This window comes from Anarrhichthys ocellatus, unplaced genomic scaffold, assembly GCF_004355925.1.
Source record: "Anarrhichthys ocellatus isolate YVR2014 unplaced genomic scaffold, GSC_Weel_1.0 scaffold44, whole genome shotgun sequence".
NCBI classification, from domain to species: Eukaryota; Metazoa; Chordata; class Actinopteri; order Perciformes; family Anarhichadidae; genus Anarrhichthys; species Anarrhichthys ocellatus.
Genome location: NW_022280074.1, coordinates 311,622 through 325,256, shown reverse-complemented (window position 1 = coordinate 325,256; position 13,635 = coordinate 311,622). Strand labels below are relative to the sequence as shown.

At 43.1% G+C, this 13,635-nt stretch overlaps 1 protein-coding gene across 2 annotated transcripts in view; it reads right to left on the bottom strand.

The window, feature by feature from the left end:
* mtcl2 (microtubule crosslinking factor 2) overlaps positions 1-13,635 on the bottom strand; it is a 104,778-nt gene that overhangs the window by 81,445 nt on the left and 9,698 nt on the right. For both annotated transcript variants that reach the window (XM_031868785.1, XM_031868786.1), the window contains exon 4: positions 9,528-9,677. In XM_031868785.1, coding sequence (XP_031724645.1) covers positions 9,528-9,677 — 150 coding nt within the window. The remainder of the gene's footprint in view (positions 1-9,527; positions 9,678-13,635) is intronic.

Here is a 13,635-nt window from a genome sequence, read left to right as displayed (position 1 = left end):
ATACATACATACATACATACATACATACGTATATTCAAATGTGATTGGCCCATTTCTACTGGTTGAATACAGACTTGTTCAGTACTTTTTCATAAACATCAGTGATGACTGAAAGGAGCAGATTTCCACCTTTTCATATTTACAGACTTGTTGCCACTTGAGACAACAATGGAACAATCTGAAGCTTTCAATATTCCACCTGCTGCAGGCTAATGTGGGAGCAATTATTTTTGACATTTGAGTTGTTTTTTTAGTCCTCGAGCAAACGCGATAAAGCTGAATCACTGAATAAAACCAACAGATGACAAGTTGGCACATCCGAGTGTTTTTCTTTCCAAACCAGTAAAACAAATGAAAGAATGTGCGGAGGTTACCTACGAGCAACGCTCCTCTCGGCTCCTAATGAGGTGACGATTCAGAGAGATGAGGTTTACGACAGATAAGAGCCTTGCACCAGCTTTTCTGAGTCATTCTCTGGTAATGCATTAGCACTCAAATAAAGTGTCCTGCTGTCAAAGGGGAGCATTCATCAGGTATTTTACGACGGCTTATAAAAGTACAGGTCAGAAAACAGATTTTTAAGACTCTTATCACATCCGTCCACCCGTTTCACTTTGTTGTCCTGTTCTCATTGACGAGCAGAAACAATTGGGCAGAAATTTTGGGCTATTGGGCGAACAATACAAGCAATTTGAAGAAGTGGTCTTGACAAAAGAAAAGGTGCCGTTTGTGTTGTTCTCCTCCCTCCAGGGTTTCTATCCCTTCCTCACCAGATCCTTCCATTCATCCATCCTTCTTTATAACCCTCTTATCCTCTCTTCCTCCCCCTCCCTCTTGTGTTTTTACAGGTTTATTACTCCCCCCCGTCACATCACAGTGTCTCCATCAGAGACTTGAATTGTTCAAGGCCCTTCAGTACGTGAGGCCCTTCAGACACACTTGTGTTCCAGCTACTGAGGCATGAAATTACCTCCGCACCACCTCCGGGGCGCCCGAAAAGATGCTTCAACCGTTCAAAGATTTAACACAAATATTTGCAGTAAGGAGAGGCAACGTGAGGCAGAGGCAAACACAATGCTAATGTTTTTACATACAAAGTAATTACCAAATGCACAATTTCATTGGATCAGTGCTCTAATTAGCCAACTCGCTCATCTCTGTCCTTAAACGCTGCTTGTTCAGAAAAAACAGCAGTTACGGAGCAACATCAGCATTCGTTTGGAGTCTTCCTGATGATGGTTTTGTTGCTATGGGCAACACAAAGACCATCTAATTAATAATCATTTAACCCATTGTTGATATAAAAATATTGATTGTAGCCGCTCTGATTAAGGGAGCAAGAGTTAACAGTTACTTTGCGAAGTACATCCATTACAGTTGTATGGTTAAATAAGATGCAGAGGGTGCATCTAAATATTTTCTTATATAATTAAATTCTACATTCATTCAAATACTTGGTGGGAAGTTTGTTGAGGTAGAGATATGGCTCCATTAAATATGTAATATACTCTCAGTTGCAAGCTTATTACTGGAGGTACACTTCGCTGAAACTGATGCAGTCTGATAGGAAAGTCCTGCAGTACATCCTCACCTCATTCAAGGTGTAGGTTGTGGTGTTGGACTGCATTGTTTTGTACCGAGAGGTGTCTCGAACATCGAGTCTTCATTCGTCGATGGGGAGGACAAAATACTTGAAACGCCTCTCAGAGTACGTCTCTGTTAAGCTGGCAGAACGAGTGCTTAGACATGTGCTTGACATAAAAGGAGTCGCAGTGATGTAATATTCTTTGGTTTGCCCTTGCACTGCTTTCTCTCAGCCTGTGTGTGTGTGTGTGTGTGTGTGTGTGTGTGTGTGTGTCTCCCGTCAAACCAGAAATGCTACCGGCAAGATTCCCTGTTTCTTCCCCCGAGTTCCCTCTTCTGTCCCTTGACATTTGTTTCTTCTTACACATTTTTTGTTTTGTTTCATACCTCCTGTACGTCTCCTGAATGTCTCTCTATCTCTTGTTCTCTTCTTTTCCATCCCCATCCTCGTGCCCTTCTCCTTTTTGGTGTACCCACACTTTCACTTTCTATCCGTAACACTCACTCTAAATCTGTTCCTTCTCTTCATCTCTTTCCATTCTTCATCTGTCACTCATCTTCGTCTTCCCTGAATCTGCTGTTTTCTCTCCGTATCTCTCTCCCGTTCCGTCTCTTAGCTCATCATCTCTCCAAACAGTTGTTCTTTGATCATTTCTCCCTCTATCAATCTCCCCTGTCTTTCCTTTTGACTGTATAGAACCTTGTTCCGTCTTTGTAATGCTCTCTCATCATTCCCTGTTTGCCTCTCTCCATATCCATCCGTGCGTGTTACATGTGCGATGATAATTCAACTACACCATGGAGTTTTCTGATTATGGCAGCCTGTCTCTGGTGTGTTATGGGGGCTGCTTTCCCTCTCGCTTCTTCTAAGACCATCTTCACTCTAATCAATCACTCTGACCCAGATAGAGCTAAGTTTAAACCCGGGCTGCTTTGATGCTCTGACCCATTTAAGGACACTCCGTGTCCCTACGGACAACATACTGGAAATAACACGGCGTTACCTGCGTGCTGCAGAAGAGCAGATATGGAGGGGAGAAGGGGACTTGGACAATGAGTGATTGATCCTCGACTGTTTGGCTGAATTACATCACTGTCATCAGTCAGGTTTTTACTGCATCAACGCAGTCAGCAGCAGCTGTGGCTCGATTTTGTTTTACTTCTGGATGCTGTTATATTGGCGCAACATCTGTCCATGTCTCAGGTTGCCTTTTGCAAAAAGAAAAATTTAAGATCCACGGCTGGCAGGATAGAATATATCTCCTTTTTTTTTTGTATACCTGACAGCAATAGTGCTTTCTTCAGGAGCACCCTTGTGCATTACATTTACAAATACGTGAATAGGGAGTATAAGAAACTCATTGTTTTCAAACTCATGCGTTAAGGGCTTGAAGAAAATTCATCTGCAACTATTTTGTTGATTGATGAATTGTTTCTGTAATTATTCGAGGAGCTTCTTCTTGGTTTCAGCTTCTCAAGCGAGAGGAAGTGCTGCTTTTCTTTGTCACATAGACAGTAAGTTCACAATCTTTGGGTTTTGAACTGTTGGTCGGACAAAACAAGGAAACTCAAGACAGCACATCACATCAGAGACACAGTAAATAGCTTTTTTTCCCACTATTTTCTAACACTTTATAAACTATGTGAATAGAATCAATTGACAGATTAACCAACAATGGAAATAAGCGTTAATTGCAAACATGTCTTTCATTAGATTTCCCACCCTTTGAATCAGATTGGTGGACTATGCTGAGCTTGTAAATAAGAGGAGTGAAAACGGCCATGAGTTCACCGGGTTGATTGGGGCTTTAAATATAGACACTCTGGTTTTACCCTCAAGTTGTCACTCCAACTTTACAGCTCAACTGATCTTCCATTAACCCTTCCTTCCTGCTCTCTCTCTCTCTCTCTCTCTGCTGCTGCTGAGCCGAAGGACGTCACACTTGCCTGTACATAAATTGCACGCGGGCTGCCAGCTTTGTACACATGCATGCGGGATGAAATATGGACATGAACACCCGCTGCAGGCGAACCTGCATGTGAGTGAACGCCCTGACTTCACGGTCAGAGAGAAAGAACACACACACACACACACACACACACACACACACACACACACACACAGCAAAGTCTCCGGCTACCCTTACCCCACATCCCTCAGCTTGCTACAAACAATAGGCAGCACTTCCTGAAAGTCAGAAATAACAGGGAACAGTTTCCTACAGCAGAGAGAGAGAGAGAGAGAGAGCGAGAGAGAGAGAGAGAGAGAGAGAGAGAGAGAGAAAGAAAGACCTTTAGCAAAAAGTAACAAACACTCTAGTGACAACTCTTTTCTGTCCATTGTGGGAAGAGTGAGCTTTTTCCATCCACCTGTTTTTAATGCGCATTTTCAGTTTGTCACATAAAACAACCCGAGTGGATTCGCTGGGAATTTGAAGAAACGCTTTTACGCGGCTGGAAGAGTTTGTGTATCAATAAAAACAATATAAAACGACACGGCATCCATTTTTTCAAGTTGTCTTGAGCTAAGAAAAACAGTCCTGTTTTCAGCTTTGTCAATGGATGGGGGGGGGGGCACCATACAAATCCACATTTCTGACAAAGCCACAGAGTCAAATGTCTTCCTGACACAGCAGGTGCATTATGGGAAGATTGCGTGAAAGCCAGAGAGAAACAGAGCATAAACATGTCCCCTTTATATATGTGCCCGAGCAGACAGAGTGACCTTATCGTCCTCAGTGGACTAACTCTAAATCACCGTGCTATCAAACACACACACACGGAGGAAAAAAGAGAAAGAAACCCCTGGAATGAATGACCTCCGAGGGAAACATGGGAATTAAACACATGCAGAGCGAAAACAAAGAAGAAAATAGAAAAATGCAAGAAAATGAGTAACAGAATGAGAAGAGAGAATCAGTGAGTGACATGCTGCCTTTTTCCCTGATTTCTTTCCAATTAAGGCCATTATCTCCTGGACTGCCAGCCCTGCTACAAAGACTCCACATGGTACAGTGCCTCTCTTTTTCTCTCTCACTCAGTCCGACTGTATCATTTTCTTCTTTGTTCTCCGTTAGTTCCTCCTGTTCTCTCTCTCTCTCAGTCTAACTGGAATATTTCAAGCTCAACCAGCCAACCATGCTGCTTTGAATCCCTCCATTTCACATCCCTCCATCGGTCCACCTCTCCATCTCTCTACGACTCCTTTTGTGTTTGGTCACCTTGAGGCAGCGTGGTCACAGCTGGAATACAAAAGCTCTTGTGGTCAACTTCTACTGCGGCCTATGAGCGAAGGAGCACCAGGACTCAGGCTGGTAACACTGCGCAACAGACGAGAGCTCACAGCAGTGCGAGCATGTTTTGTCTCGCAAGGAGACGAGTAGTGATGGGAATCAATGGAGGGCTGTTCTACTGGTTAACACAAGTATACAATGGTGATGTTAAAGGCTCAAACCAGAAGGGATGAGGCAGCATGAAAAGTATAAAAACTTGAAAAGTAGTTCTTTAAAAAGGCACACACTGAACTGCTGACTTTCCAATACCATAGGGCCATCTTCAGATCTATAAAAGTACCAACAGGTCACTTAATGCTGATACAATATATAATATATACGTACATGTGTGTACCTATACTGTGAACTTTTACATCCCCTGGACAATAATGTGCATATTCCTGCATAACTGTACACTTCAAAAACATCTTTATACTTTTGCACTGTGTATACTTTATGCACCATGTGTGTGCTACTTGCAAATAAACCATTTCAGATTATGGATCAAACCGATCCAAATACATTCATTATCATATTTGACTTTAATCAAATAGTTCTACCATCGACAGAAAGTAGGTTTTGAGGGCCTTCAGTTATTGCAGTTGTTATATTGTAGAATGTTCATAAAATATTCACGTCTGGTTGAATTTGTGCATTTAAATTAATTTGCAACGTGTGAAACTAGTCGTGATTTTCATATTGAGATATACATCCAGCAAAATAAGAGGACATATTCTGACTGTGAGCAGTCTTTGTATGCATATCCTGTGCTGGCTATAGATTGAAACAGGTGAGGGGGAGTGAGCAAAATAAAAGATGATACATCGTGCGGAGATGAGCAGCAGCTGGAACACATTGAATGTGTATCCATCCACCCTCACAAGGTCGAAGTCCTTCATTCGTTCGGCTGATGATCACTTCATGACCCTCTTTATTCCCCTCTTTGCCGCGCCGTTCCTCCTTCCATCCATCGCATATTCCTTCATGAGGCAGAGACATGTGTAAAACAGCGCAGTCAAACCTGTCAATATTGTGGGTGGTATTGTTTGACTTTTTGCAGTAGCACACGTCGTTATTTTAAATGTTTTGCCTGTAATTTTGTCGCCTTTTTTATAGCGGGCTGCTGAAATTCAACTTCAACCTCCGATTCCATCCTTCAAATCCACGAAACATCAAACTCGGCTTCATCATCTTCCCCAGCATCCCGTCTTCCTCCATCCCTTCAATCAATCCTCCCCTCTAGCCTCACCTTCAGATGACAAAACCTCTCCCCTCTATTTCTACAGAGACCATTTCTCTCCCTCCCGCTACAAATCCTAACCTCCGTCCCTCTGTAACTCTCACCCATACCCCCCTCCCTCCATCAAATCTCACCTCTGTCAAAGGTCAAACAGCTGGAATGAATGGGTCGATGGTTTTGGAGAGGACTGGAAGAGAGAGAGAGAGAGAGAGACGGGAGGAGGGGGAGGACAAAAACAGATAGGTGTGAGTGAGAGAGGGAGAACAGGAGTTGGTATGGGGGAGGGAGAGGGCAATGAGAGGGGGAGGCCAGAAGGAGGAGGTGGAGGAGACAGGCAGAGGAGATTTAAAAAGAGAGGAGGGAGACGGGATAAAGAAATCCCTGCATCAGCATTCCTCTGGGTCTGTGGGAGCAGCGGGAGAGAAGGTGATAATAAATGGGGAGAGAGAGAGAGAGAGAGAGAGAGAGAGAGAGTGAGGAAGGGAGGAGGAGTTGGTCTGTGAGAGGGAAGGGAGCAAATGAGAATAGGAGAGAGAAAATAAAGGAGAGGGAACACCTCCCTTCTCCTCGTTCCATTTAATTTCATTGATTGTCTCCTTAACCACAGGAAGGTAAACAATACTGATGTGTGTGCATGTGTGTTGGTCACAGTGTGCTAAACATACAGACAATGAGTTATTATACTAGCACATAGCTTCACAGTTAGGAAACAATGCAAACCTACAACATAAAAAACTATCCAAGTATTGATACAATAACCTTCGAGTGGACTAACACTCACAGCGTGTCTTTACGAATCGATTTTCAGTCGTCCATCTCAAACACTTCTGACAAAACAGATACAGAGGCCGGTATTTCACACATTTGCGCGTAAACAAGAACTGGAGCGCATTATTTACACTTTTTAAGTCTATTTTCTCCCGTTTACACCTGTAACTACAGCTAAAATGCAGAGGACCTACACTTAATGCTGTGCCTGAACGCATCCTATGTAGACACAGACGGAGGAGCTGCTGCCAGCGTGCTGCTCACGTTACGCCTCCTTTGTACACAACGTGGTACAATTCCATCAACCATTGACATTACTGAAGCTGTTTGTTTTGTGCAGAAAGCATTGAGGTTGTTATGTCTGCAGAACCTATTGACGGCCTGCAGCAGCAGCAGAATAACAGGTCTAGACGAATGCCGCATAGCTCTGCTTCGTAAAGAATATCAATATCTGGACAAACCGGAGCCTGCAGCCGCCACAGGACACAATCAATAATTCACAAACCTCTTTTACACCTGTGAACCACCAAAGCCTTCATTGCCTGTGTGTCCTTCTGTCTCTCTTTTTGTTTGTCTTTTTGTACCCACATGTATTCCTGGTGTGTGTCTCTAGCTGAAGGTCTCTGTCCTGTTTGTCTTGCCTCTCTGGATACAGGGGACTTGAATTCTCCGGTTTATACTGAATGATCAAAGGTGAGAGAGACATTCCTGTGTGGATGAGCACACACGCACACGCGCACACACACACACACACACACACACACACACACGCGCTTCCCTCAACCGTATCAGCTATGAGAAGGATCCTCTTCACTGAAGGGCGAGCATAACTCAACACAACAGACCTCAACACAGCTGATGAAACCATGTTAGTCGGACAGCAAACAACTAGAGAGACCCCTCAGCACATGGGCGGTCTGTCAGTCAACAGACGGCGGTTCAAGGATAAGCACTGAACCATCATCGGTACAAAGGATGAGCAGCTTTGTTAGAAAAATATCTGGATCTTGGAATAAAAAGGTGAAAGCGAGCCCATGAACATAAAAACCTAAGGAGAGAAGTCAGCTGAACAACTCCCAGGGAGCATTTTGTTAAGAAACATCAAAGCACCAAGTTTAAAATTCTGTTGCATCCACTGCTAACAGCGAGCACAACGTAACACTTCAAATCCTGCAACTGCAACGACAACGTCTTTTGAATTCACTGCGGCTCTGATTCACGTCTCTCACTGGCTTCTTCTCCATCGCACTGGCGGCTGACAACAGTTCTATCTGAGGCCGATCCATCCACCATATTGAATTGATGGAAAACATCAGCATCAGAAACACGTGGACATGACATAAATCTAGAGTATTGTCAAGTTATCCATGACACTCCAAAACTGATCAAATCAGCTCGCCAATACTGGGTGGAGAATTTTAACCACTTACAACGTTAAGTACTACATTGAGGTTAATGCATCAATTATTGAACAGTCATTCAAAGAGGATTATTTGCAATGAGCAGGAGATAAAACAATCAATACAGCGTGGTTGAAGGAAGAAGTGAAGTATCTGCAATCTCATCCATTCTGTCACTGCCCAAAGCTCAGGTATGCATGTGAAGGCTGGAATAAATATTCAATGTTGAATTCATTTTTCACTGATCTGCCTCACACTCCATTTTCACATTCATTAGTGAACAAGAAAGCAACCAGTTCGGGATACGTTGAGTGTCCCTCTCAGCCGTCCACAAACAGAAAACTGGCAATTGTATCGAGAGAACACTCAGTGCAGCCAGACCGGGGCAGACGGACCCAGATCTCCTGCCAAGAGAGCCAACCATCCATCCAACCCTGACCCACATCAGGGGCCTGGTCCTGGGCCAAGGCCATGAGCGTCAGCCAATCAGACAATGAGCAGAAGCAACAGAGAGAGAGAGAGAGAGAGAGAGAGAGAGAGAGAGAGAGAGAGACGAGGGTGGTAAGATGGGGCCTCGCTGTACTTTTCACTCAGATTCGACCACTCTGAAAGGGAGACAGCAGAGAGGCCACTCATGCTTAACTCAAGTCCAACAACACTTTATATGAATTTATTTTCCTCCGCTTTGTTTATCCTCGCTTCAGCTGGCCCTGACATCAAATCGTAGTCTCCCTTTTCAATGTACTGCTTTATTGGCTACACTTGGAAAAACAGAAAAAAGGAGTGACAGCTGCGTGGCAGAGCTGAAGTCGACGCTAGATGCGAGCAGGGACGGGCTCTCCTGAGGCCCGCGGGCAAACGGAGCACAGTAAACATTGTTTTCTTGTCAAGGCCAAGAGGCCGACAGTCTAAATAAGGATCTGCCTCAACCTCAGTGTTTGGCTGAAACTTCCAGGTTAGTCCAAACTCAAACAGACACTTTAATCTGAATTGAGACCGTAACCTTCTGCATAAAAATAGAGTTTACTAAATAACACAGTGGTGAAATGGATACTGCTGCTAAAGCGACACAACTTTAATGCCGTTTAGTGAGAGGAATATTACAGCTATTTAAAAAAACTAGTAACTGTACCTCTGCATCAAGAGAGGTAGCCTTCCAGCTACGTCAAATCATTTACATATCTATTAGCAGCCACGCTAACAAACAGCCAACTAGCCCTGCTGAACCCAGCGTGGCCTCTCCCGGGCTCCTTTAGATCCTACCTTGTCGATCTCCTGCTGCAGGACCTGCTTGGCGACCTCCAGGTCCTGCAGGCGGACCCTCAGCTCCTCGTTCTCCCGCTCCAGACGACTCCTCTTCTTTTCCACACTGTCCAGCTGGCTGTGGAGACGGATGGACACGTCCTTCGCCACCTGAGAGGATGAAAGAAGGGGACGGGGGACGGAATTTAGCTCAGTGGGAAGAAATGAATATTCTGCAAAACGAGACAATACGTTTGGTTCTAAATACTCCTTTGTATGTTTTTTAGGTACGTGGTAAGTATGAATGTTGAACTTTTATTGTCTGCCGAAAGACAAAACTGTTTTTGATTAAAGGAATAGAAGCATAAGAAACGCAACACAAAAACACAGTTAATACATAAAACCGACACTATTCACAAACAACATGTACAGGTTAATAAGAGAAGAATTCTAAAACATATGACTCATATTTCCCCCCAAAATAAAGTACATAAGGTGGAGTTGTGAGTCATTTCTGTAAGCTAGATCTTAAATTTGCCAGAGCAGAGTATATACACTTTAAACTGTCATCATGGGATATGTTACTAATGTCTGTGCAGGTAAAGGAGATAAACCTTGGCTCCATTTCATTTCATTTCCAAGCGTGAGATATGTTCTAGGAACGCTGCCAGTGCAAACAGGACCAGTTAAATGCCGGTTTATTTTAGCTGAGTTTACAAAGTGTGTCATCTCTATCAGCAGGAACTCTTTTTTTGGTCTTTTATTCAAATAAAGCCAAAAAGATCATTATCGCCATCCTGGCAGGAACTGATCTTTCATACATAATGTGATCCTGTAAAAGTGGGATGGTTTCCCCCTGAGGGGGTTCATTCATTAAAAGTTTCTAATGTCAAAGAGTCAAACTAGGACAAAGTCGACTCCCTGCTGTTTGATATGAAAACAGCACAACAGGAAACAAAAAGCAACGGTAAAAACCTCCCATCAGGGAGCTGCATTATAGTTTAGTTGAGTACTTTAGGTTTAAACCGTTAGATGGTACATGAAGTGAGTGGTCGTGTTACAGAAACACAGTGAGTGATCCAGATCCAGGTTTAATGTCCTAATGACGGATAGATGAAGTCAAAGCACACATTGAGACAATATTAAACCACAGTGTTCATTTCTGTACCTTCGGTTCCTCGTTATGGTCTTAAGACCAGCAGTGGACATTTAGGATGGGCTTTTTGTCACCTTAAGACTTTTAGGAGGTGGGCAGCAATATAAACGACATAAAACCTCATATTCTGAGCCACAATGAAGTACTCATGCTGCAAATACACACTTACGCTGGTACGTGGTAATGTCGCTTTTATGCTGAATTACAAGCACAGCAGTAGGAAGTTGTATTTTCCCATGACAGCGTTATTAGGTTACAGTGCAAATACAGTTAAACACCACGCCATTTAAATTAAGGCTGAGAGACTCGCACTAAAGTTAGCAGCACTTTTAAACGTGTCCGGACAACTGCAACGCAGATGCAGTTCACGCATAACCACTGTATCACGCATAATCAGTGTCTGAAGGTTATCAAAAAACATGACTTTAAAACGATTTTTTTTAAAGTCCAGATAAAAGAGGCCGCTTGTTTTTAATTAATGTCATTTCAAACCTCAAAATTATTGCTTTGGCTCCAATTAAAGTGGCTTTTATTCTAAGGCTGTATTAGATTGGGTGAAATCAAACTTTGCTGATCCCCGTCGGGAGCGCAGTAAATGGACGTATCTAGTTTTAGAGACAAACGCCTGCGTTAAATCAATAATAACTCATAACTGCACTTAGACCTCGTTAACCTCCACGCTGATCTAATCTGGAGGGAGACGGTCTTTATTGTCTGATGATTTAACTGTTCCGTGTTGATGGATTTTACTTTTATGTTAACGAGTGAGAGTAGGCTTTAGTCATGTATTACACTCACAATCATTGTATTACGTAATGTGAACTTTCTTTTGGCCCCGTCAGAAAAGAGGTAAGAACAGAACCACGTTGTCCTGTTGAAGCACTACTCCGCACACATGACCTGCCCGCTGTCTGTGTGGTACAGTAACCGAACACAATTTTAAAAAGGGTAAACTTTTATCCATTATTTTTAGAAGGCACTTCAGTTAGCCAATCATTGTTACTGTTACTGTTGTATATTGAACAGTATTTTATGTTCACAGAGTGGAGGGAAGTCTGTGTGATCACTGTGTGACAGAGAAGATTTATCAAATAATAATCAAATTGATATAAGTAAATGGCTGTCTGCATGGGTCTCTTCTTTCAATATATTGTGTGTGTGTGTGTGTGTGTGTGTGTGTGTGTGTGTGTGTGTGTGTGTGTGTGTGTGTGTGTGTTTGAACCAGTGCCAGTGTGCAGCTGAGTCCCACAATGCCCCTCTGTACTGCCCACTTTCATTGGACCCAATGGCTCCCTGAGCTCCACCACACGTGTGTATTTCTTCTTCTTCTCTCTGTCCACCTCCTGTATTTATCTCAACCATTCATTGTTTCATTATAGTTCTCCTTGTTCCCTTGGAAATTGTATGACAATGCTGTGTCTCTTTCTCTTTTCTGTGTTCATCTTTCCGCTTCACCACTTCCCGTCCAATTCTCAGTTTTGCTCAACCGTCACAGATCGTCTGATAATAATCGTATACCTGTTTTAAGTTAGGTTACAACCCTCGGATTTACAATAAAATGTAATTTTGCTTCTCTCTGTCATCACAAGGCTGTTCATTACAGCCGTTTTCCACTGGCCGGTCAAAAACACATACCTTCCTCATGCTAACGCTGTAATAAATACAAATGCTGAGTGCAGTACTTTGGCAGTTAGCATGAATGTGACTGTCACACTCTACTGCCGACTTCCAAACCTCAGCTAAGATGTTTGCCCATGGATTTACTTATTCATTTATGGCTTTTCCAAGCTGTCACTGGAGTCTTCTGTGACAAGCAGTTCCTCCTCCTCGTATCGTGTATTGAATTGTAAGACAACAGCATCCATCAATGACCAATATAGCAACTTTCAGCTGCTGCTTTGCGACTGACAATTTGCTTTTATTTTTCAAAGATTGTTTTGTGTTTTTTCATCTATAATTAATGAATTAAGTGTACGCAGCAACAACAAATGTTGAATGCTAAAAAGCTTTCTTTGAACCGTGACACCGGCCATTCATTTGAACCCAAATCACGATCTTTGCCTCATCCTATCAGAGTTGTTTTTGTGCCTAAACCTCACCGAACCTTAAATACAGCGGTGCCAGATGTAGTTTGTAACGGTGTTGAAAGGCACCGACAAATCATGTTGTCCTGCCGATAGTTTCAACCTTTATATGTGCCGTTCTAAAGGGAAACTGTCACGATGTATTTTGTCATTTCATTTTGAGGAAGTCCCCTTGTAGCTCTTTAATCAGTGTGTTTTTCGTCATGAATAACCAGATTAAACTGCTCCTAAAAACTACTAAAGCATATTATGTGTCGACTGAAAACAACACCGGCCGGATGGACGCAAGTCAATTTTTCTGGATCCGTAGCAGTGACTGAGGGAGCCTCTCTGGGGGGTGCTGTGCAGAAACAGAACCGCAGTGAGAACTCACTTAATGACGATGAGATGAAGACACATGGATATCCCAGATTCATTATTATTTTGCATATCAATTTGCTCCATCTCTTCCTTTGAAGCAGATCAACAGTACAGTTCAACGCCATCATTGTGTATTAACACAGAGGAGTTCTTAGTGCGTGTTGGCTGAAAGCCACCAGAGCTGTATGTGGATCGAATCGGACAGAAGAGGTGATTGATTAACACGGTGCATCAATATATGAAAGGCAAAAACAAACAGCTTTAATTAATGGGATGCTTTCAGCACTGCATGTTTAGGTCTCCCTCCTCCAGCTGAACCTTCTCCTGCTCTTCAACGCTCCTTTGTCAGCCTCTGACTCCTCATAAATGCTGTATTGTTCTTCTGTGTTAAAAGGAAACGTGGAGGAATTTAACGCCATCTGAGCCGTGGTTTCACCCAGCAACAGAGCTATAGGATGTAATTAGCATTCAGCCAGGGTGCTGCTGAGCTGAGAGAGTGCATGTGTGAAAATCTGTGTGTGTGTGTGTG